Genomic DNA, 24,904 nt, shown 5'->3' on the forward strand with positions numbered 1-24,904 from the left:
ATATTTATTTCACTTGGGGTTGATGTTGAGCCAAAATATTGGATCGGTATATATTTTACGGTGTATCTAGGCTGTCGAACTAGGCATAGTGGACAAAACACCAGTGATTAGAGTTTTCACCGTTGTGAATATAACGGCTACGGTGCGGTGTCATTGCAGGTTTTCTTGTCATAAATGGAGAAGCCTGTGCCGCAAACCTTGTCATATTCCGCAAGGCACTCCTGACTAATGTTGTCTTTTCTGTCATCGGAAACCCATAGGATGCACTCTGAAAAGAAAAATATACGATGAAATATTTGAAATATTACGAGTGTCAGTGTCCCTAATTCTGACAGCATAATAAATGCGCCATGATTGGTGCAAACGACAAGACAGATTAAAAGGTCAGGGTATTGCTTATCGAGGGGTTGTAAATTATATACAGCGCCCCCTAGATAACTCTATCTGCCAGCCAGTACAACAGCTGTTTGAGATTGCACTCAGTGATTCATTGGTACCCTGTTTGCCATTGATATTGCTCACATCTAGGGCCGGGTTCCTCAATTGACCTTTAAATTATTCCTAGTTTTCACCCGCTGTGACAGCTTCGAAAATAATGAGTTGACTTTCCCCAACGTGCTGCAAGCTCCCGAAAGCGTTTTTGTTCGATAAGAATGGAGCCACTGTTTTCCGTGACATGCTAAACGTAATGGTCTTCAGGCTGGGCCTGTAGATGTGAAAACGTTTTGTTCAATTTCTGGTGTTAAATTCAAGCTGGAGTGAGAAGGCGTTTCGGGCAGCATTCTTCACTGCTTCAGCCCCCTTTCTATTAAGGATAAAATATGACCCTACAGTAGAACGGTTTAGGGAAGTTTTAAATTCTCCGGCGTATTGAAATTCCTTCGAAATGACCATCAAAATTGTAGTAGGCGAGATACCGGCACCTTCTTCGATTGAAGTACCTTTTAGGCATTAAATGTATTTTTCTTTCTATATATACCTAAGAAATTTAGGTGGTGCTTTTCGAACTGGGTTCAAAAGATAATGGCTGTGCAACAAACACCGTAGAACAAAAAATGAAACTCTAGGGAAAGTTTTGAGACTGGGCGCAAATTAGAAAGGGTCCTCATACTCGTAATAATTACTCCTCGTGACTCCCTGTATATTTGCACAATGCATCGTCTCACGACTTACAGGAAGGTGCCCAGGCGGACAGGGCACCAATTTCTCAGTCTTTCTTCCGCATTAAAATTAGATTGCGTCAGTGCAGATCCTTCAGATTCTCGCGAACGCTAGAAACGTGGTTGCTCGCAGCGAGCGGTCGACAGTAGGCTTCCGCGAGCGCAGTGACGGTACCGGTTCGTCAATGCTTGCGAACACCGATAATGCCTGTAGTGCGCGTTCTTATTCAATTACGCCCAACTCGTTCGTCCCCTTCAGTCAACTCGCCAAATACACTTCCCCCAACGCGCCCACAATTTTTTGTACACTGCGCGCGTCATTTGCGGGACGCCGGCATGAGGCTGCGAGATGCCGACACCGCGGCATGCACGTCTCGCGATTTCGTCCGTTTGCACCCTACGCTGCTGTGCTCTGAGGCTATGGAGCCCACGCGCCGGCGATCGGTTAGTAACGTCTCAGTTCCCAACCAGGCAATAAGGCTTGTTGTTGGGCTACTTGGTATCGGTAGTTGTACATGGTTGGAAAAGCGCTTTTTTGTAACACAAGGGACAGACGTAGAGCGCGCCTCATTCGTTCTGTCTGTTTTTTTTCGCTCTACGTTTGTCCATTGGGTTACAAAAAAGCGCTTTTCCAACCATGTACAACCAACCAGGCAACCGCACTCTGTAGGCTTTAACCTTCAAGTACCCACCCAGCAGACGTTAGCCTCCTTGCATTCGCAAAGCACAGTGTTAGACGACATGGCATTGTAAGAATGTTTAAAGGTATCTCTCATTACTGACTCCGGAGCAGATTACTTTAATTATGTGACTGATTATGCGGAGGTGATGAAGACAAACATAGGGCATGTTTTAAAGCTATGAAGGCAGGCACTTACGGTATCCAAATACCGAAATCTGCAATATGGAGCAGCCTTCGTCGTCGTTAAGGTACAAAAGTCTTGCGGGATTTTTGTTATCTGAAATGAGAGTAACTGTTAAAAGAGCAGAAACAATCTGGCAGTGCAAACTAAATGCGACTGCCGGGACCTCAAGTTTCGCAATTTTCAGAATACCTTGCCCCAAAACAACAGACATCATTTACGCTTCGGATCCTTTATATGGTGAATTTATGGAGATTATCGATGCGGCACATGCACGGTCTGCGCAGGGGAGAAAACAAGCATGGTTGATAACTTTCAGAACAAAGATTTAATGATAAATTATAAACATGGGGCGGCAGCATTGAACTTAAGTGTTAATGAACTGTCCCACTTTTTTCCGCTTGCCGCAACTGAAATCCGAAGTGCAAGTGGCCATTTTTCGGTTCTTGCAAGCCAGTGCCGGGTTTATTTCATTGAAGCCTCCAATTAGCTATTCTATAACTGTAGGCTTCATTTATTTCGGGGCTGGGGAAATAAATACAGCCAAATACGAAAGTCCGCGACCTGTTCCTACTACTGTATGACGGGTAAATGTGACGAAGTTATTGCACAGATTACATGGGGGATTACACATGTGTCAATACACAGTCATTACACATAAAATATGCGTACAAAAGGTATGTGAATATGTAACTGGAAAATGAAGTATAGGTGTACTTTCTTTGGTGTTCCCGGAATGGTAATTCTTTGTACATTTAAATTTGTTTGGTGGTGGTGGTGTTTTTTGTTGTTGTAAGTTGGATAATCGCAATAGATTAATCTAATGTCTCTATTATGTACCTGTTTACCATTCATGCCCAGAACCTGCTCATACTTCATTATTTTTTTATTTAGTTGTTTTAATCTTAAACAATGTAACCGTTAACAGTTTTGACCGGCTCTTTTTATACGTCTAGAGAGGCTTTGTTTGTGATCATTTCCTCTGTATTATGGAAAGCTAGTTTTAAATAATTTCCTTAGTTTATCGCGTTCCCTTTTCGTAATTTTGCACGTTTATGAAGTAATGGCCAAAGTTTTCGGCTGCTATTCTATATCTGCAGGTAATGTTATCGCTAATCTTTAGTTTTTTAAAATAAAATGGGAGGCTGCTATAGCCTGCTATCGCTTGTGTTGTATAGTAATTACAAGGGAGATTTGTGGTACAATTTTATATTTTTTACACATTAATATGCAGCGGTTTCCCTGGTCTCTTCATTCCACATTTCCATTCAGTTATCTTTACTTCGCTCCTTTAGTCGCATTTTAATGAACATGTCTTTTATGGGAATATTTGAAGTGTTACTCGTAATGTCTCGTTGGTTCGCTAATTCGTCTGCTGTTTCGTTGCCCACGACACCAGCAAGTGCTTTGGTGTAAGCTAAAATTACACCATGGGTGTCCTATCTTTTTTAACTCTCTCTTGATCTGTTTGATGACAATATTTAGGCTGTTTAGATTTTTAGCCCCTTTAATGTAGAAAGACTGCCCTATATTATTTCATTTTTCCGGCACAGATAGCCATTTCTATGTGTTTTAGTGTTTCTGTTATACGACGGGTTCAATTTCAAAGTTGCTTGAATACTGAGAAAAGTTAAGTTGACAGCGATTGTTTCGTTTTGATCGCCTAGTGCTACAGATCCAGACCCTACATTTTTTAGGCTTAGAGCCATCAGTGTATATCGTTGTGTCTGCTTTTTGAATAGAACTGAAACCATGCCCCAACCTCTCTGAGGGGCGTGCTTCCCAAATGTCTGCTTTTTTAGCTACGTTATTGATGAAGTATAGGTCGTCCTGCCAAATGAATACTTTTGAACTTTGTAACGTGTGAAAAAAAATCGTTTTCTTTTTTGTATCGTCCCCTTGATAGGGTGTATATTACGTACGATGTTTAGGGCCAGGTTTAGAATTTCAAGACTGAATTTGTAGAGAGTAAGTCATATCTTTCTGGGCACGCCCATATGTCTGATACCCTCTCAAAGATGAAGCTTATCTATCCCGATCTGAAGAATTATAGCGCCGTCATAGCTCTTGTATACATTCCCAAAGAGGCTCATCCCAGTGCGCTCAGTTTCATGTTTTTGAAGCTCGCCCAGTGCAAAGCGCTACCCACTAAACCAAATGCTACTCCATGGTAAAAGCGATGTACACAGCTGTTTTTGTATTGCACTCATATTCAGATTACCTGCTTGATTGAATGACGTTAATTCACCCCCTGTTACCATTTACATATCCAGCCAGGATGTGGTTTACATATTCCGAATGTGCTTCTCGCCTTGGTAAGAGACTACTATACGCCAGAGAGTAGGTGGCGAGGTCTGTTTCTAAGGTCTTTCTAAGTCGTTATTCCTATGCTGGCGAAGGAGTACCAAAAAGTTCAAGGCAGAAGAAGGCCTCAACCCGGAAGACAAGAAAAAAAAAACATGTAAAGCAAGATAAAAAGGTAGTCAGCCCGCCACAGTCGAAACAAGGGCAGCTAGAGGTCACAATGGCAATGCCGATCTCATCATTCCCCTGGTGGAGCCCCAGTGCAGGACAAGAGCCGCGACCCGACAGCTGTACAGCCTGCCCTTTATAACGTCGACATTTGGGCAGGGGGCAAAAGTCCACATTGATTCTGTTGGAGCAGCTGAATAGCAGAGGAGTTTGGGTTTAAATCTTGTCTTACTGTCCGAAATTCGGGGATTTGAATCCCAGGGGGATGTAACTTTACTTAAATGTATTTTAAGTTTAATTAGCGTCTGTATGCCCGAAGGCATTAGGCATTTTATTTTCCACTCGATGGGAATTTGCGAGCCTTCTATTACCCATGGACAAGTTTTTCACCTACGCATTCAACTAATTGTTTCTCAGTAGAGAGGCGTGTTTCCTAATTAACTGTTTAAGGTTCTGAAGCAATGATAAATTGCTTTGGTGTACGGTTCAGGCCGTGCTAAAATTACGTGACGAAGCCCGGATCAGCGCGCGACTGTAGGCCAGTAAAACTCGCCCAAGCAAGTGACACAGTGCTGCCGTTTTGAGCGCACTTCCAACATCACCTAATCCTTCGTAGTAAATATAGGATATGAATTTGAAAGCAACGTATTCTCGTAGTTGTCAGCATGCAAGTTGGAATTGGTACCTTGCGCAACAATAAAATTGGCTCAAAGGTTTCGGCCACGGCTTGCTTTTTTTACAAATGGGAAGGCACCCGCGCACCCGCATTCACGAAAAAAGAAAGAATAGCAAGTCTCATTGAGTTTTATTCCGCATTGGAAACTTAGTTGCGCCGTGTGCTATGTAAATGCCGAGGCCCTAGGGGAAACACTTAATAAGGACTGCCTGGGCACAGCTATTGTGATGCCTACATTGAAGGTTTCCAAGCTTGCACAAAAACAGGCAAATAAAGGTCGTGTTCTCGTCAGCGTAATTTGGGCCTAAACATTTCTTGTTTATTCAGGGTGTGCACTTACAAAGTTAAGATATTAGTGCTTTTTGTCTGATATCCAACTCCATCTCGGATTCCTTTTTATTTTTTAGACGTCAAAGCTGTTTAGTTTTCTTTGAGTTTCGGTTCGTCATAAAGCGGTTCGTCTGTGCCTATTTGCATGAAAATAACGAAACCAGTGGGACATTTCTACATTTGTTGGACCTATAGCATTTTCGTGACAACTATCGGGAGGATTTTAATGAGAGCCATGGAGAACAGCGGCTACTCACAGGCATAGCAGTGGAACAACGAACTATGCGTTTTAATAGGCCCAGGTTTGTCTTGATGACAGTTGTTTAGTTAAACGTTTACCTCTGCGCTGGTCTTGCGATGTAGATTGTGATAGCTTTAGTGAGCTGCTCACAAAAAAATACTTTGCTTATTCTTGCCCATATAAATACAAGGGTTGTGTGGGAATGAAAACAATGAGGAAGACATTCACTACCAAGCGTTAAAGCTGTATCTTTAGTCAATTGTAAGAATATATACATTAACTTTCTCATTTGGGTACATCGGGAATATATTTAAACGTACTTTTTATCACCTCTCCGTCAAATTCCAGGGTGTAGAAAGCCGTGTCAATGGTGGAGGCTGGTGTATAGGTTACAAACAGATGTTTCCTGCAACATAGTAAGGTTAGTGGAAGTGCTCCTCCGGCGGTTCTTTTTTGACGGAGAGCTTTTGAGCCAGTCGCCCCCCGGTCGGGAGTGAGCTTGATGAGCTATAATTATAATTTTCAATTAGCCTAATTTTTCTCCCAAAACACCACAATTCACTAGCTTTTATTATAAAGCGCCTCTCTTGGCTATAGCATTACAGTGAGGTCAGTACGTACCTTGTATATCCCATAGTACAATTCTAAATCATTTGAACACTTTTTGTTCTGGGTGTATATATGCACTTAAAAGATTATTTACAGTCTTTCAAGACTTCCATACTGCGTAAGCTTAGCGCACAGAGGGAACTCTTTTGGTTAAAGGAGGCAGTACATGCCAATATATAGAGAGCTGCTGATGCTTCATGCAAAACGTAAGGATTTGACCATAGTAAGGTTAACAAACCTGTAGAGTACAGGTCTCGGGGGCGCCATCAGACGAAAGTATCACTTCGTACACGAGAAATGCCTGGCTGAAAGTGTGCATTAAGTGATGAATGTGCAAGACCCTTTATTGGGTAAGCAGTTCGTTCATTCAACAAATTCAAATCAATTAACAGAAATCTGCATGACTATGGAAGCAAACAGAAACAGCCACTCAAAGTAGAATTATAAAGTGCCAGAAGTTCTCCTACAAAGTCGGCCTACACGAGATACAGGCAAAAGTGCGAACATGCTGACACATATGCATAAAAATTTGCCCAAACAGCAAGGGGACCTTTTTTGCTCAACCCTTGAGTAGTTCTACTTGGTACCTCGTACATCATCGAACAGCCAAAATTCTTTACCTAGCGAGCGTCTTGAGACAAATTATATACATAAAAAGCGGTATTTATAGTTATATGCACCAACGTGACAATGGAGTACCGATACGTCATATATGCCAATAAAAGACATCACATAGGCAGTCTTCAGGTGTTTCGTATTGCTAATAATTTCGCCAAGAGCCGGCAAGCTTTTATACTTCCGCAGAAACCTCCAAATAGTTAAACTTACGTTCTGAAAGAACTTCAAGACGAATGTCAGCTGTTACTCAGATCTCGTACCACGTAAACATTTCTTAGTCACAAATTTTATTTTTGTTTGAATCCACGGTAACTTGTGGTCCTACCTAGTACGCGAAAGCCACTGATTAGGGTCATAACTGTGACAGTTGACTGAACAGTAACTGTCCCCCTTGGTCGTTTCCTTGCTTTTTCTGAGCATGTCGTCGAGTTAGACTTGGCAATTCATGACCGCTGGCATGTTCGCTGAAGGGAGGAAAACCGACGAATCGTGCCTCGCATGCCTTGCTAGAAGACACTTGGCGACAGTGGTGGCGCCATCTGGCTATTGCCCTGGGAAACACACGGACGTGAGCGCCTAGGGCTACTAGCAGGTGGCGCCACTAGTACTGGCGCGCTCTTTGTTTAGCTTTTTTTTTCAAAGCTGGCTGTCGCATTTTCTTTGTCATGGCACAGATCTAGCATTGATGTATTTTTAATCAAGAAACATCGCAAATATATCTGACGTATTGACTTTTTGCTTCAGATATAGGTAATGTTTTTTTTTTCTCGACAACGTGGACAAGTATGAGCATTCCAACCAAGTTTAGATCTTTAGAAATCGCTTTGCGTATAAAAACATGTTGTTCAACATGTGCGCTAACATTGGCCTGAAGGCTGAATTCAGATATAGACATCCAGACTGACCGATAGACCAAATTTACGCTTCCAAGTGGCCCAAGGAAGACTATCGTCTTTAGATTTTTGGTCCAAATTCTGTTCGCGCTTTCTTGTGGACAGCGTACCCTACGCTGCACAAGCTTCATGTTTAAAGCCCACTATCTGTGGTGACTATGTTGAGCTGCATACCATTTCGAAGAGCTCACCTCTCTTGGCCCTCCCCTCCATTGAGGGACCAGTCGTATGTCACCATTGGAATCTCTGGTTTATAAGAAGTCCGTGTCGCCGTCAAGCACTGAAAGACTGGGTATCTGTTCACATCCCTGACAGCCGGAGCATATTCAAAGAATCGGAACGCCTGTACAGATGATACACAAAATGTACACAAATTTTACTTAAACTTCGAATTTTAGGAATACCTCATAATAAATAATAAGTCCGCGTTCAACATAAACCAGCGCCAGTAAAGAAAATTGTGAGCGACTTACTCCCGTAGAATTAATCTAAAGTGTCTGACCACCTAAATCAATCGAAAGCTTCTTATTTCGAATACGATCTGTAAGTTAGTTCTGTTAGTACGTTAGTATACGATCTTTAAGAACGATATTTTAAAGTGCTCGGTGTTATTTGAGGCATTTACAATTTTCCTCCATCCTTTTGAATTCCAGACTTTTATAAAATAACAATAATACAACGTTTTTTCAATAATAACTCTGTATTTTACACTTAAAGAGCAATTGGAATCGTGGAATAAAATTTATTATGCGATTTTCGGGAGCACAGAAATGCTGACAACTGCCAAAGACAGTTTACAAAGTCACTGGCCGCGGACAGCGACACCTGCACTCTTCAAATCAACCATAAATGCAAAGTATAGTCATAAGGAAGCCCTCCGCATTCCCAAGAATAAGCAATTACTTTCGAAATCGACATCGAAAATTCTACACAGAAATACACCCTCACCTTTCGTCCATACTGCAGCGACCGTCAATTTCGTCACATTTTTTCATATATTATCTACGAAATTTCCCTTATCACAAGTCTTTCAAAAACACCATGCATGTCATTGCATTCAGTTTATCAGTCCAGCCGCGATCAGTTATCGGTCTTCACTTAGCAGCAGATTATAATATGTTGTTACGTAGTACAGCCATTTTTTATGTAGTGACTTGTCAACGTATCTTTGGGTTCTATTCGTGTTTGTAATGATATAAGGTTTGAAAAAACGAAGTAGCCGGTGCGATTTTGACAACTTTGGCACAACTGTTCGTGGTGCACTCCAAAAAAACGTTGGCTCCGATCCCCGCTGTGAAGGCGGTTGTAAAGCAAACCTTAAACGACACCCAGCACAATTGCCCATGCGACGTCACTTGAATTCACACACGTGGCTCTACAAAGAGTGAAACCAGAGATGCTGCCTGCCGTTACCTGGGATTCGCTGGGGAAGTGTGCCGAACGCGGCAGAGTCTGCCACGGCCGGGCTAGAGCGCCGGACGCTGCCGCTGTGGCCCGGCCGTGAGTCGGGAGAAAGAAAACGGAGAGGAGCGTCTTTCGAAGGGTGAGATAGCGGAACCTAGGCATCCTGATGTGCTAGCTTGGGGGCTACACCACCGCGCGACATAAGCGCAGACACCGAAACAATTCGGCATGTGAGCTTAGTGATTCCCATTTATACCGATTTAAACTAGTTAGTTTAGTCAGTTTGAGAATTGCGAGAAAGTTGAGGGAACTTTTATAGTCGCTATTTATCAGAACCAGTTGCTCATTCGCTATTTGTAATGCCTTCTGAAACGCAACAGAATTGGTATTTACCAATTTAAAAACGGAGTCGCATTCGTTGCGAGCAGTGCGAAAAGGTAGCGTTTCTCTAGTGGCCAGATGTCTGTATGTGGTTTGTACATTCTGTTTTCCCGCCCCGCAACCAATTCTTAATGTATCGTTGCCGTACGACCACTTAATTCTGTTGGGTGCGGGTCACCCAGGAGGTGCTGTCGAACAAGTAAATCAAGCCGTATGACGGAAGCGCGCAATGGACGCGAAGCGGCGCCAAAACAGGCCCAAAACAACCGTCGCTAAAGCAGCCGACAAAGCCGTACCGCCCAAGCTCCCGCCGTCGAGGAGGCATCTCCGCGCAGGGAACCCTGGGTAAATTCGTTGCTCCATCTACAGTGTGCTCCGTGAGTTAAACCCTTCCCCCTCAACCCCCTCCACCCCCCCTCCTCCCCCGCTGCCTCCTTCGCCGCGTTGGGAGTTTATTTTCCCGCACGCCACGAAAGAACCGTTGGCTGGTAGAGGTAGAAAGTTTTGCTTTAAAATAAGGAAGACGTATTTTTCTTCAGTGTCAACAAATTTGCGGCCGCAAGGAATGGTGACAGAATAAACACACAGGTAAATGAACAGCATACATTAGTTTCTTCGTCTATTTTCGGTAATATTCCCACAAAATCTCCTGTTGGACTTCTGGACTGAGAAGACTCCTCACCGCCATGGTCTCCGTGAACTATATCTTGAAAAACAAAGCTTATTCCTCCTTCTCCTGAGCATGTTGAAAGAACTGCAGAGGAAATACAGAACGTGTGAAGAGTAGCCACATAGACGCTGTGTTTTATCACTTTTGATGGCATGGAATTCCTCGGTGCTCTTCAAATTAAAAGTCCAATTATTTAGCCAGCCGTTACCGAACTATATTCCGTTATGTATGGCGCACCTCCGTAGCCACTTTTTACCTTAGGCATAACCACCTCTGTCAGTTATCCGGATAATATTCACAGCCAAAGTTTTTTAGGTGACTTTCTGATTTCAGCGATATAACCTCCAGGTAATTTGTTTTATTTTTAATTTTTGTACGCTCCCTACATAATTTTTTGATGCAGGCCTCGTTGGCCGTCCCCGAAACGAAACTGAAGTGAATTAGCAAGCCCCTGCTTATTCTTGCGTAGCATATACGGCTAAAATAAACATACTTGTCATCGTTTATCCGGCCGCTCCTAAAGCTCATATATACGCACTGGCGTGTCTGCAGATGTTCTTTATATTCAGAAAAAAAAAAACCATGTCCTATTAGCAACAGGCATACTATATTCGAATTCACATCTTGTGGTTTATTTCTGGGGGGTTGTTCAAGACAGCTTTGCTTACCGTTCCGTGCAACAGGTCTCTTCCTTCCTACGTTTGTTGTGATCGCTAATAGCGACACATTAGGGAACGCCATGACCCGCTATTGCTGTGTCCCTACTTGCCGAAATGTGCCGGATAAACATTTTAGCACAGCTTGTAGCAAACTATTTTTTCATTCGGTGCCAATGACGACGAGCCGAAGCACAGCATTGGCTGAACGCCCTCCGTGTCATCAGAGATGCTCAACTGGGAGGCGTTTTCCTCGCGCTGTGGGAGTACGCCTGTCTTAAATATGTGTTACACGGCGGGTCATAAAAGGCGCGCTTACACTTGGCCGATAATTCGCCAATGCAGGAAGGATAAAAAAAACATGGCGATATAAACCAGCAGCCAGACACGACTCATGTACTGCTTTATACGACTGAGTTATGCCAACTGAGAATAAATAGCCACTGTACGCTGAGGTCAACACCGTCCTGTACAGTTCTGCTTGTTAAAGTGAACCTTCCCGAGCTGCTAATGTCAGCATTTATTTAACAAAGTTTGTAGAGTAAGCTTCCCCAAAGCCAGCACAAATATTCTATCCCAAGCGACTGCGTTCCTCAGGCAGACAGGTGTGGTAACTCACCTTGCCAAAGCGTGTTTCTCGTACCTCGGTTGTACGCTTCAGGGTAAAAGATTCGGTTGATCTAAATTCCGTATTACCTAGATTAACTTCGCTGAGTGCCTTTCTGCCTTTGATTTTAGATTTTGTACAAGTGTCCTAGTCGCACACGCAGATGCAGTTTACAACAGAGGTGAAACAAAGTTAGCGAAGCGTCGTTGGCCAATATACGGTTTGCATGAGCATTAATGTTTAGTTATTTGGCTTAATCTACTCTCCTAAGCTCAGTGATTGATTGATTGATTGATTGATTGTGGGGTTTAACGCGCCGGCGCAACGCAGGCGATGAGGCGCGCCGTAGTGGAGGGCTCCGGATTAATTTTGACCACCTGGGGATCTTTATCGTGCGCCGAAATCTCGTACACACGGGCGTTTTTGCTTTTCGCCTCCATCAGAAAAGCGGCCGCCGCGGCCGGGAATTGAACCCGCGACCTCGTGCTCAGCAGCGCAACGCCTTAGCCACTGAGCCACCGCGGCGGGTCCCTAAGCTCAGTCGCTCTACAAACTAAAATGAAGCCACATTATTTGGGGCGCGAACAATGCCGCCGCTCAGTTTCTACTTCGCTTTAGGCTACCGACGACGTGTCGGCGGTTCGGTGAGCCCGAAAATAGGGACCGTCAATCAAATAAGCAAAACTACGCGTCTTAGGAAACTTCACAGGAAGTTAACAAAGGGGAGGCAGAAAGGAGAACAGTACATTTTTATCAAATTTATGTACTTAATAAATACCCACAGCCGCATTTGGGGCGGTCGAAAGATGATTGAAGGATATCAGACTTTTATCTGCACAAGTAGTCTCAGCATGTCTACAACCCATTTCATTGTTGCTGTAAATTTTTTTGAAGGACTTATAGGACCCACAGCCTCTGCCCGATCGTTGACAACATCGGACTTTATGAATGTTTATCACTAGATATAATTCCAAATCCTACGAGTGCCTTCATTTATATTGAGCGAGTCAGAAGAGCCAACGTAAAAAACTACAGCGGAACGTAAGGAAGGAAAAAAAATGTCGGGCCATTTCCACTAACGTGAAACCAGAGGAGGGGCGAAGCATGCAGTGTATAAGTGTAATCTTGGCGCTTTGGCGTTTTTCCTAATGGAGATGAAACCGTTGGGGATAGAGGTATACAGCGCTGCTGTAGGACTGGACTGAAAACGACTTTATTTCCATAAAACCTGCAGTGGGATGGAGTCTGTTACGACCCCTGCCCCGACTTGGCCCGTCGTCGCATCTTCTTTGCGGCCCTACTGAGCGCTAACCCCTTTGCAGAGCCCGTGCCTTTCGAGAGCAATAAAGACCTGCTGGGTGGCCCATCCTTGACCCGTCTTGTTGGTTGACATGATGACTCTGTGAAGTACCGCCGGGTACTATTTCAAGTTTGCACCGTCTGAGTCGGAGGCCCAGTCCCACATGCCGTGCCACCGGTTGGTAGACCCTCTCCTACATAGCTGCATTGGGAATCTGGGTATACGTCGGGTTCATGTGGTGTAGCGCTACCGGTTACGTGACTGACGCCGTCTGTAGTTTTCTGAGATACGCTGCCTCTTCGTGCCCCAGCGCCCGTTGAGGCGACGCATACGCTCTTCTAGTCAGCCGGATGTTCTTGAGTGCTTCGCCGTAACCCCTGGCTCTATATTTAGTCTCCGCCCATCATTCCCACTCGGGACGACTCCCTACGCTGGGGGTGCTGTGTGTTATTGCGCCCGCCTCCCTGTGGGCCGTCTCGTTGTTGTTCGGTGCGTACCGGAAGCAGTTTCTTATCTTTGAAAAGTTCTCTAGCGCTAGTCTTAAACGACCGTCCCGGTGCTTCTTTAGTACGCTTTACGAAGCGCTCCAGCGCGAGGGGTAAACGAGTGTCCCGCTGTTTTTTTTATAGTACGCGTAACGTTCTAGGGCGAGGCGTAAACGGGTTTCCCGGTGTTTATTACCGTGTCTACGTGAGAAGACGCTTACGACGACGATACGAAACGTGAACAGTCCCAGCCCTCAAGGGACTTTTCCCCTAAAATGTTTGACGATTACTTTACTCTGTAACGCGAAATTTGAGCTCAGCGCGAACTGCACTCTTCTCGGTAACAACGCTTAGCTTCTGCGCTCAGGAAATGATGGCGTCATGGCGTTAAGGTCCACCCGTATGGGCGCTAAATCACGCGTCGCGCGAGCGTCGGACTCGTTCGGCGGCAACGCGCAAACTCGCAGTAGAGGGCAAGTAACCGCTTGAGCCGGCGAAGTTACATGACAGCCGCTGCGTCGATTTACGTTTCTGGGCACGTTTGTACTAAGCCTCCAATCCTTTTCAAGTGATTTTGATCCATTTGTGAGCAGTTGTTTTAGACTTTTTAACTGGAGTAATCGGGACCATACAGTTACCGTAAAAACACTTTCCCGTATTTATTCATTGGTGCGATTGATTGCTGGATAATTTCCAAATGTTGGTGAATGTAATTCAAGCCATTACAATTAACCCTGAACACAAAAGCCACCGTATTAAAAAAAAGGCACGCCGAACAACTTGTTTTCTTGCTACTTGATTTCCTACCGTGATGTTATGTAAGGACTGGTTCATGAAGTCGTAGCGCGGACATAACCACTTTTAGCGCTGCCTTGCTCCTACCGTTAGAGTTGAACGTGACTCGTAGATCAAAAGGCGAGGAACAGGCAGATACCGTGTTAAAAACTTACGATACCCTCAATGCAGAAAAAAACATACTAAAAGGAGGTTTTGCAAAGTTTCCGACCATGGACCATCAAAACAGAAACTGAACGCCCACACTCTCGAAATTTGTGCAAAGCGAGCATGGTGGGCCAGAATTCGGTAATCTAGTTGATCGGCAAATATCGCCGAGTGCGCCTAGTTTTGGTCGTATATGAGCTTCTGCCTCTTATAGCGCGTGTTTCTCACGCACCAATTGTGAAGGCGGGGCGAATTATGCTAGTACTGCAAGCGATGCAACCAAAACCAAAGGTCCCTGATTTAACTTAGGAAAGCTGGCGCAGATCCCTAATCTCCCCTACACATGCCACGATAGCTACGAATGGAATAGAATGCACAGCTAAGATTTTGTTGTTGATAACGCTTGTTGATAAAGCCACGTTCGTAGTACGGCGTCGATAAAGGCACAGAATACTGATACTACCAGCGATGTAGCCCGAGCGACCTGATTTAACTCATAATAAGCTATTGCACATATCCAATCTTCCCAATGAAAGCGAAGAAAGCCAGGAATCGAATGCGCGCGTTCTGACAGAAGTAGCATGCAGTTTTATCTCAGGATAGCCTACCGGGACAAAAGAAATGGAAATACATTTTTTTCCGCTGAAGGGAGTCACCCCAACCCCGAGATGGCAGGGAGGGCCGGGCTCTGCCACCTGCTTTTCGATGCTTCCTCACGCTGCGTCGACGCTGATATCTGGCGAGCATAGACATCGGCTTCGCACGCGCGACAGCTCACGTGCCCGTGTGTTTTGGCGCCGTACGCGGACGCGCATCAACGTGAACCGATGTCGACGCGTTCAGACGGAAAAAAAACTCCCCCCACCTCCCCGAAGGGGATCGTGCGGAAATGCGAATGCATTGGGTGCACCGATGAGTGCGCTGCGAGTAATTATTATTAATGGCGTCCATCGCTATCAAGGCGCCAGTCGGCAAGCAGTCACGGAGAGAGGTGCGCTCTCCACTGCATTTATATATATTTTTCCGAGCGCAGCGAGCGGAGAGAGGGTACGCGGAGAGGAGAGAGAGATCCGCGCAAACACGCCAGCCCGCGCGCGAGCTCTGTCTCTTCTCCACTCACTCTCCGCTACTCCGCCCGAGCTCCGCGATGCGAGCGCCCTCCCACGCCAGCGCGCGCTCCTCCTCTACTGCCGCCCGAGCTACCACCTGGCTCCGGTTGCTAGGCGCGCCACAGCTGTTGCTAGGGGCGAGGAGAAGCGCGGAGAGATAACACCTGCGTGCGGACGCCGGCACAGACCGCACGACAACACCCGACTAAGAAATGCATTCGCATTTAAAACGCTGCATGTGTTTCCGGCTTCTTTAGCTGCGCGTCTCTGCCACCGAGCATGTCTCCCGCGGCCTCGGAATACTGCGCTCCCCCTCGCAGTTTTGCCATTCTTTCCTCCTCCGCTTTTCTGCTCGCTTTATTTCGCCCGTCTTCGGTGTCCTCTTTGTTCGCTTGTTTAAAACGAGGCCGACGGTGACGCTAAACCACACGAGCAGACGCTCAACCGCCCCGCTCTAAAATCAACGCAGAGAGAAATTGAATGCCGAGAACCGTACATGATGAGTATTCCCTGCAGAAGATGCGGCATTTGATGACAAAAAAATGTCAGACAAAACAAGGCTCGCAAAAACAATTAACTCTCCTCTACTGCGAGACGGAATTCTGTTTTTGAAATTCACAATACAGTTGTAACATTTGCAATGGTGCTGGCGATGAAGAAGAATATGTAAGCTCCCCATTCTTCGTGCACAGCAGGCGTGAGCACCCTTATCTAGATCGGCTGGTGGAAGGGTAGAACGTGTCTCGAATAAGGTTTCCTTAAATTCCCAGTGTTCCCCTACTTATTTAACGTTCTTTCCTTTTGTATGCGAGGCTGCGCCGTCACGCTGTAAAGCAGGAATGCTTAACTAGCAGCTGCAACTGCCAGTTAATGGCTGCGCTGTTAAATGGTTTGCTCGCGAATGCGAGACAGATCATAGTGTCCAAGGTAGGATTTCAGCGCAGAAAACGTTTTTCTTCTTAAGCGCATCAGCCATCCCAAGTAGTACAAATATATTGTTAACGGCACCCCTGCCAGTAGATTATATTCATGTTACAGAGACGACGCTAAAAATAAAATCAATTCAACATAAGATATTTCCTCACTATCGCGGAAAAGGCAATGTTTAAAAATTACCTGCATGCATAGCTGTTACATATGTTTTAATACTCCTAAAATGCGTGGCTACTGCCGTGCACTACGACTTTGTGCTGTTCCTTCCTTTAAACCGTTCATATGCCACGTCGCAAAAACACAAAGCATAAAAAAAAGAAAACTGGCTCTCGCAGGCGATAGTCACGTTTTCCGCACAAAACACGGAGCTCTTTTTGTGCCCGAGTAGCGGGCAGTGCTGGCAAGTTGCATGAATAACAGCGATACGTTGGACTTCATTTTACAACATTTTTTATGCAATAGAGGTAACTGCTGGCCACATCCGGGTGAAACATTCACGTTAAGTGAAGTGCTATGGCACCACATACGTTAAACCCATCTCTCAGGTGTTGCAGCTCCAACTAGATGTCCTCTTCTGTTAACTTAGAATGAACACGCGGGGAAGGACTTGGGAAATCTTTATTATTCGCCGTTGTGTAAAACTGAAGCGTTTCAATCTGTTTTCTTCCTGAATTGCATTTCAAACCCGTAATATTGGAAGTACGGGACCTACCTCAAAAATGTCTGGGACATCCTGCGGCAAGTCCTCAGCCCAGGACGTGGCAATCAAGGCAGTTACGCAGATGACAAAGGAAAAGCAGAGCCTGTTCATTTCCATCTTCTGTGATCCTGGAATAGCTGGAAGTAAATTGGCCGAGCATGAGAACTTTCATGTACCTTTCAAACAGGCTGCGCCGAGCTCCTAGCATAACAGCGGCCACCGCAAACGAAAAACAACGTGAATTATACTGTCAATGTCAAGCCGAAACAATTCGCGAAACACGCCCAGCACGGCGAATCGCAGATTTCTTCATTCTTTATTGCATTTGCCGAGGTTACATTTAGTTTTGAAAAAAAAGCAGGATGTCAAAATGTTGACATTATCATTGAAAGCAGGGTAACAGACAGCGAAGGTTAAAATAATGGTGTCATGGGCACAATGAATCAACTGATATTGATGATGAGGGTAAAGGTCGTGGATTAACAGTCATAGAGAAAGGTATGTAGACACCTGCCTACCGCATAACGTTGAGCATGAAGCCATGCTATTTTTGAAAAAAATTGAGCGCGAGAAAGAGATTCACAGAGCGCAAAGAGAGCTAAACCAGACCTATTGTTGCTGTTTTCTGTGTCTATTTTCGCGATAACAAAAAAGAATGACAAGCCAACTACATTAAAAAAGACAGGTTTTCCCTGAGAACTTTATTGCCTGCATTTCTCCACCTTCTGAACCAAATTAAACCTCCAGCCCGTATTTTTGACGAGGGGTTTGGTCTTTGCGAATTGTAAGTTGTCATGTGAGGAACTATTTTTTTTTCTGCTCCACCTTATAGCGCATTCTTTGTGTTTAACAGAAAAACCATATGGTACACTTGCTTTGCTAATATTTATGATAGGATAGATTTACGGCTCACTCTGAACGAAGGCTTATTTGTAATTAGTAACGCCATGTGAACCCTTTGGCCATCACCACCATTCCCAGCACCCCAATGGAGAGTCCAGGAATCCTCCAGGCAAAAGATTAGCTGTCGAGGCAAGAGATTGCCAGTGGATTTTTACGCCAGCAGTGGAACTTCTCTGAACCGGCCAAGCACAAACCTGATGACGCTGTTACCGCATTCCTTCATTACGTCATTACTTCACATGTTAGCCGCATTTCGCCGTGTACCTGTCTTCATTTCTGGGAATTCAATGCTAACTTCCTTTGCGTATTTCTCGTGCGGAAGCTGGTTTAGATTACAATTGGGGATGCAGGCCGCTGGCGTAGTTGGAGATAGCTGGCGCACCGGCCGGTATGGCCAATCAGCACTGTAGAAAATAGCAGAAAACTTTCGAAAAGCCTTTAGAGCGAAATTGAATTTTACAGCATGGGATATTTGGTTGTCTACACGCCCACAGTGCCCATTTCACCTATTTGCACCGCTTTACAGCAGAGCATTTTGTATTAAAATGGCAAAAGAAGACATGGACAGCATATATAGAAAAATCGAACACACGCCGTTAGTTTCCTCCTTGTTCGACGCAGCCGCAAAGTAACGCGTGCTGATTGGGGCAATTATAAACGGTGTGGGTTGCGGCAACATTGTTAACCCCTAGATGATTCTACTTTATAGTCTGAAATTGGAAATTCCACAGCAATTACCGGGGCTCGGAGTTGGTAGCTAGGCACGCTGAACGCTCTTAGAAGGTGTGGATGGGCCGGAAGGACGGCTACCTGTAACATCCTAAATGTATTAAAGACAAAATGATGCCTGCACACAATCATTCACGATCGTCCCCTGTCATCACAACTGGCTTGTTCCCCATTTCTTCGTAAAGAGAGCGGCTGCAATTGTTTTGAAAAATCCTATGCAACAAAGTTTTCCCTTAGATATTGTGAGTTCCTTCGTCATGTGACCTGCAGGATCCCATTCGTACATACTTTCGATCATGCGCCTGAACATGTTTATTCGCCATGAACGCTTAACGCTTCTCAGCCTTTTTATCCACATAAAATTATTTATAATTACCTGCGAAACAATTACCTGTCACTGCCGAAGACGTTTCTCAAGAGAAAGTGCCGTGCAGTTATTATGAACCTAAAATGAGAGCTGTGCAAGTGTCCAAAGCTTTTTTTGTTTCAGATTTGTTTGTATCCTCGTGAGTGTAAAACCTCTTTCTGAACATAATGTTCAAAAGGAGCGTGGCGCATTCCACAGATTTTACGATACCATTCTGAGCAGTTTAATGTCGCCTAAAAAAATCTGCAGCGAAGCAGCATTCACGCCTTTACCACACACAATTTTATGAAGCCTGACCGTGAAAACTGCCCATAAGAAATATCAGCTCCAAAGAAATCAGCATTATGTATCGCCAAGCGGGTCGATGCCATTCTTATTGAAAACTAGAAGTTCTCAAAGATGAAAGCCGCCTTCATTCTCCAAGCCACTCAGAAAAGTCCTAGACTAAGATACAAAAACCTCTTGGATAAAAGAAACAGATGGCCGATGGCAGGGACGCCACATTAAACGCTTGAATCATCTCAAGACGGGGGATGTGTAACTAACCTCACAAAACTATTAAAACTTGCTTTAAGGAATGCGTAACCGAAGTATCACAGACGTCAGCTCATCACGATAAGGACATACGTAAGAAAAAAAAAAACACCCGATACCCATAGTTGATGGAAATCCCCTGCAAACGAATGTCACTGTCCGACTGTAGATCTAAAACCCACGCGCTGTTTGTTTTCCAAGCGGTATGGGAATGATATGGAAACCGGCCACGCGAGTGTACCCTTTGCAAAGTTCGTCTCGTCTAACGTTACACAGAAAACAGTGACACTAACCAGTTCATACGTCCTAACTTGAAGGGACCCCACATAAAGCATTCAAGTTGCGGCGCCAAGTTCGTGCGCCAAGTCTGTTGGCTCAGGATCGTGAGCCAACAGACAAATGCTTTCCGAGTGCGAGAAAAAAGTCCGTGTCATGCTTCAAGAGCGCTGGCGAAACTTGCCGGGAGGCAGAGGGGCGCCTGGTGCTGGTGGCTGCCCAGGTCAGCGAGACTTGCTTGCTCCCACCCCATCTACGATCTGTTCCTCGGAAGCCCAATTCGGCGTTTCTCCTTGTGAAAATACTGAAGCGATTAGGACGTCAACCAACACCGTGGTGAGCTCGATTGATTGATTGCGGGGATTAACGCGCCCACGCAACGCCGGCGATGAGGGCGCTGTAGCGGAGGGTTCCGGATTAAATTTGACCACCTAGAGATCTTTAACGTGCGCCGAAATCTCGTACACACGGGCGTTTTTGCTTTCCGTCTCCATCACAAAAGCGGCCGCCGGGGGAGTAGTGCATTGCTTCACAGATGGCCTCTACGGGCCTCAGTACTTCTGTGGCCATAGCTGGTACTGACAGGGAACACCTCAACCACCTCCCACATTCTCCACCAGTGGCAGCTGGTGGCGGGAGCACTGATGAGTGAGGATGCAGTGAACACCGCACCTCATCTAGTGCACTATTGGTAGACGTCCCACGGCCTTTGCCACCTTCGCATGCACAAAAGAACTACCGAAAAGTTGTAGGCGTAGGGCGAACCAGCCCTTCAGGTTACTGCTTCGAAACAGAACTCGTGACCAAAACTAGGACATCGATGAAACACAAACATCCATCACACCAACAATGTTACGCCATAATGGCTGTAAAAAGCCATACAGTAAACTTTAGACGTATGTAGATAGCATCAATAAAACTTTATAAGACATTAATAAACCAGTATCTGCCTCCAAGAGGCACATTTAACCTACAAGCAAACACTCATCTCAAGCAGTAGTTGATCTTTATGAATTACAGAGATTGCTGTTCTCACCCCAGTATTGGAGTAGCAACTGTCGCACAAAAACCTGCCATATGACAGACGCACAGGTCACTTTTGCGGTATGTAAGAAGTTGCTTTCCCGTGGCAATTGTAATCTACCAGCTCATTCCAAAAAGCATATCTAAGCTTGTGTGGCTTAAAAACAAACAGCAACAATCGGTACCATTTGTATAGACCATTTTTAATTAACTGGTTGTTTTGAATGCTTTTGGGTCACTCGCTTGGGAAGTGTTGTACAATTTCTTTTGCGGAGGGTGGAAAATATTTTCCTATTGTTTTTATACCTCCTATTTTCAATTGGTTGAATGACGTAAAATTTTACCTCTAGTATAAAAGTACAGTTTTTGTACTTTTGCGGCGCGCTCGCGTGAGTTACGAGTTCGAGCAACAGGTCGGTGGACTCACTCATGAGTCCACTCACTCATCCTCACTGGGACTCAAACTCACGCGTGAGTTCGAGTTTTAGTGAGCGTGAGAATAGTGTGGTGTCATGGGTTTGAGTCCCAGCAAGTATTAGTTGCTGCGGGCCCGAGAGAGTTTGAGACCGAAGAGTACCTAGTAAATTTTAATACTCCTGAGCCCAAGTGATCCTGAGTGAGTTAAAGTGCGCCTGAGCCCGAGTGAGTCTGAGCCCTAGTGATTCGGGGTGAGTTTGAGACCGAGTGAGACTGTATGGTATGATCTGATACTGTGTGACGCTAAGTACGTGTGAGACTGGCAGAGCTGAGCTGGCATTCGAGTAGGTATGGGTTTCGGTGAATTTACGTCGGCGTCAGTATAGGCCACAGTTGTGGACGTAGGATTTTGTATTAAAGCCCCTAGTAAATCCATAAGTTCAAATGAGCCAATGAGAATAGTACATAGCCAATGGCTAGCTGCTGATTATGATCTTCGAAGTAAATGAGGCAGTTTTCAAGCGAAGCTTGAAATAACTGATTTGACCTTGCACTGTGTATGCTAAATGCCATAAACTACAGCAAGCGCAAAGGATCCTAAATGATGATGATGATGACCCGAATTCACATTCGCAGGCCTATCGGTTGGCTACGGGTAATTCGTTCGGCCGAAGAGCTGTATGCTAACACCTAGAGTAAAGACCGCCTAAAGAAGCTGCGAGGATGATGATGATGATGATGATGATGATGATGATAATATAAATTCACGTTCAGTGTATGCGTAGGGCCCGGGTTATTTGCAAACTCGAATAGCAATGTAGTTACGCAGACGCGCGCTCGTGAGCGTCATCGAAAGCGACCTTGTGAGCGACCTCGTGAGCGTCGTGCGGACACCTGAGTCCTTCAGGGCAGAAGTGGAGGCCAACAAGCGACGAAGGCCTCAGGTGTCGTACGTTGCGTGTTTACCATCAAGTTTCGCGTGTGTTACCTTTTAGTTTAGGAAAGGGACGAAATTTTTTATTTTGTTCCCTTTTCAGCAATGCTCCAAAGATTGTGAGTGAGTTTCAGTGAGCCTGTTATACTTTGCCGAGGTATGGTTCGAGCTACCTTTTGGCCAGAAAATAAATTGCGCAGCATGTTTTTTTTGCGTAAGCACACAAATTTTTAACAAAAGAGAGGTAAAAATCTGCCCTCCTGTCTCCTGCAAAATAATGCCCCGTTTGAACAGGTACCTTACGTTGACATTCTAACGTCTAAAGATTAAAAACCATATATGACGTTTCTAATTTCTGTGTTGTGACATATAGCATAGTTGGCATAGTTGACATATGGCATAGTTGTGACATAGTTCTGCTGCTTCGTGCCTGCTGGCATTGCGCCAAAATACGCATTGTACACTTATGCAGACACTTCCTCACCGAAGGGTTATTTTTCGCACGTCGCCTCTTGTGCAAGCTATTATTAAATATCCATTATTTTTAATTGCTTGTACGCTGATAATCAATCTTTCCCACTTGTTGGCGATAGGCAGAGTTCTGTCTACCTTCCCAAATGCGAGCCAGTAGGCCCCCTTTGGTCAGTGTCGCTGGTGTTTCATGCTAAATTAAATATCGCCATTGCAATCAACGTTGTCATTGGTGCTTTTTTCTTCTGACTGGCGAAAATGGTAATGGTACGCACGAGATATAAAAACAGCAGAACGATTCTACATCAGGGTGTATGCCAGTGACGTTTTACCACAGGGAACTACGGAGCGAACAAGCTCAGCTCTCGATGTCCCATAAGTAACTAAAGAGCCAGTAGAAAATTATCTCAAGAGCGTAAAAAGAGGAAAAGCTGCGAGTGATCAAGGCACAGCCATGGCTTTCTTAAAGGGGGAGGAGATATTGTACTGGAAAATCTTCCTGCACAAATTTCAGAATGCTTAGAAAGTGTCCACAGCCTGTGAAAACGCCAACACCATTCTGATTCATAACAAGGGCGATAGAAAAAGTTTTAAGAATTACAGAACCAACAGCCCATTCTCCGTTGTATAGAAGGTTTTGGTTAATCGAATAGTTAACCGAATAAGTAACAGCCTAGTCCCCGGTCAACCCGGAGGGAAGGCTGGGTTTAGGGAAGAATGCTCTACAATGCCTCACATCCATGTCGTCAATCAAGTAATAAAAAATCCGCGGAGTACACTAAACTCCAATAAATGCCATTTCTAGACTATGAGAAAGCTATTGACTCTGTACACACCACAGCCGTACAGGGAGCAATAAAGGGACCCTGCAACACTTTTTCCAACCTCTTTTGCAATCTTAAATGCTTGCCGAACGTAGTCACCCAGGCCACCGAGTGCTTAGATTAGATGGTCGCAAAGTACCTAAGCCAAAAATTACTGCTATATGCTAATAAGATGACTTAGGAACTCGTCAAAAAGATTTTTCTGTCTTTCCCGGTCTTGACGTTCTCCGACGGCCCTAATTACGCCACTGAGTCCATGATCGGCTTTTGGTCGGTTTTACTTCAGTTGCAGCAATGAACGCTTTTCGATAGCAACTTTAAAAATAAAGCCCCATAAACGAAGCAGAAACGGTAGGCGTATCTGGTGTGACGAGCAAATCACGCAGTGCCACTCCGTGCTGGCGACAACTGTAACTTTCGCAGCGCTTCCAGACGCGAATGAAAGAGTGAAAACATTTATAGAAAGTGTTGCAGGGGCCCTCTAAAAGGCCGAATAATAAAATAGACCTACATAAGACTTCTAGACGACATAACCAAGGTTTGTACGAGGAGGTTGATAATTAACAAGCACAGCCACATACTCCGGATCCGAAAATAGAAAAGGAGTAAGACAGGGAGATAACAAATCGCCAAAACTGTTAACATCACGTCTGGAAGGGGTATTTTAAAAATTTTGACTTAGAAAAGACAGCATTGCGGATAAACGGAGAATAGTTGGGCCATTTGATGTTTCCAGGTGACATTGTCTTCCTAAGCGAGACTTCAGAACACCCTAAAAAAATTCTTGACCCACCGCAATCCCAAAGCACGGTGCTTTGCCTAGAAATAAATGTGTAGAAATCTAAAATAATTATAAATACCATGCGGCAAGCTCTCCCTTTCGCACAGAGAATGAAACGCTGGTACAAAGAAGGAAAATAACTACCTCGGAGAGGTTCTCAGTGTCGACTGCAACCACGAGAGAGTAATCCGGCGAAGAATTTGTAGGAACTGAAGGGCTCTCGGCAAGCGCTCACAAAATAACTGCAGAGTAAGCTACTTTACCGCTAAAACGAAGAATTTACAACCAATGCATCCTGCCGAGCGATGACATACGGAGCGGAAACTCCGAGCATTATATACATCCGGACAGCAAAGGTATGTCAGCTCAACGACCCATGGAACGAGCAAGTAACCCTGAAGGACATGAGCTTCCAGGATAAGGTAACAAACACGAGCAAAATGAAGCAAAAAAACGGGCTTGCGCTGGTGCGTGGTTAGACAAACTACAACCGCTGTACCACCGGGGTAACAGAGTGGAAGAGTGGAAGAAGAGTGGAAGAGTGGATATCGAGAGAAGGGTGTGGAAGAAAGGGAAGGCCTATAAATTGATAGAGG

General features: G+C 44.9%; 1 protein-coding gene across 2 annotated transcripts; it reads right to left on the reverse strand.

Annotated features, from left to right (window-relative positions):
* On the reverse strand, positions 1-24,566 carry LOC144152201 (uncharacterized). Of its 2 annotated transcripts, none has more exons than XM_077683431.1 (6): positions 24,453-24,566; positions 17,062-17,186; positions 8,054-8,205; positions 6,063-6,148; positions 2,039-2,119; positions 1-268 (listed from the first exon to the last, which is right to left on the reverse strand). In XM_077683431.1, exons 2-6 carry the CDS (start codon positions 17,164-17,166, stop codon positions 138-140), a joined length of 555 nt encoding a protein of 184 aa, XP_077539557.1. In that variant the 5' UTR covers positions 17,167-17,186; positions 24,453-24,566; the 3' UTR covers positions 1-137. The 2 variants fall into 2 exon arrangements, with proteins under 2 accessions (XP_077539557.1, XP_077539558.1); XM_077683432.1 differs by having other exon boundaries at positions 24,388-24,514.
* Between the last annotated feature and the right edge of the window lie 338 nt (positions 24,567-24,904).

This window comes from Haemaphysalis longicornis, unplaced genomic scaffold, assembly GCF_048455015.1.
Source record: "Haemaphysalis longicornis isolate Haplotype H1 unplaced genomic scaffold, Haemaphysalis longicornis Haplotype H1 scaffold_9, whole genome shotgun sequence".
NCBI lineage: Eukaryota > Metazoa > Arthropoda > Arachnida > Ixodida > Ixodidae > Haemaphysalis > Haemaphysalis longicornis.

Coding starts and splice junctions, on each gene's coding strand:
- LOC144152201 (XM_077683431.1), bottom strand. CDS start 17,166: ATGGAAATGAACAGGCTCTGCTTTTCCTTTGTCATCTGCGTAACTGCC. Junction 6,149..8,053: donor GGAGGGGAGGGCCAAGAGAG/GTGAGCTCTTCG, acceptor ACTATGTTGCAG/GAAACATCTGTTTGTAACCT. Junction 2,120..6,062: donor TGACGGAGAGGTGATAAAAA/GTACGTTTAAAT, acceptor CTCTCATTTCAG/ATAACAAAAATCCCGCAAGA.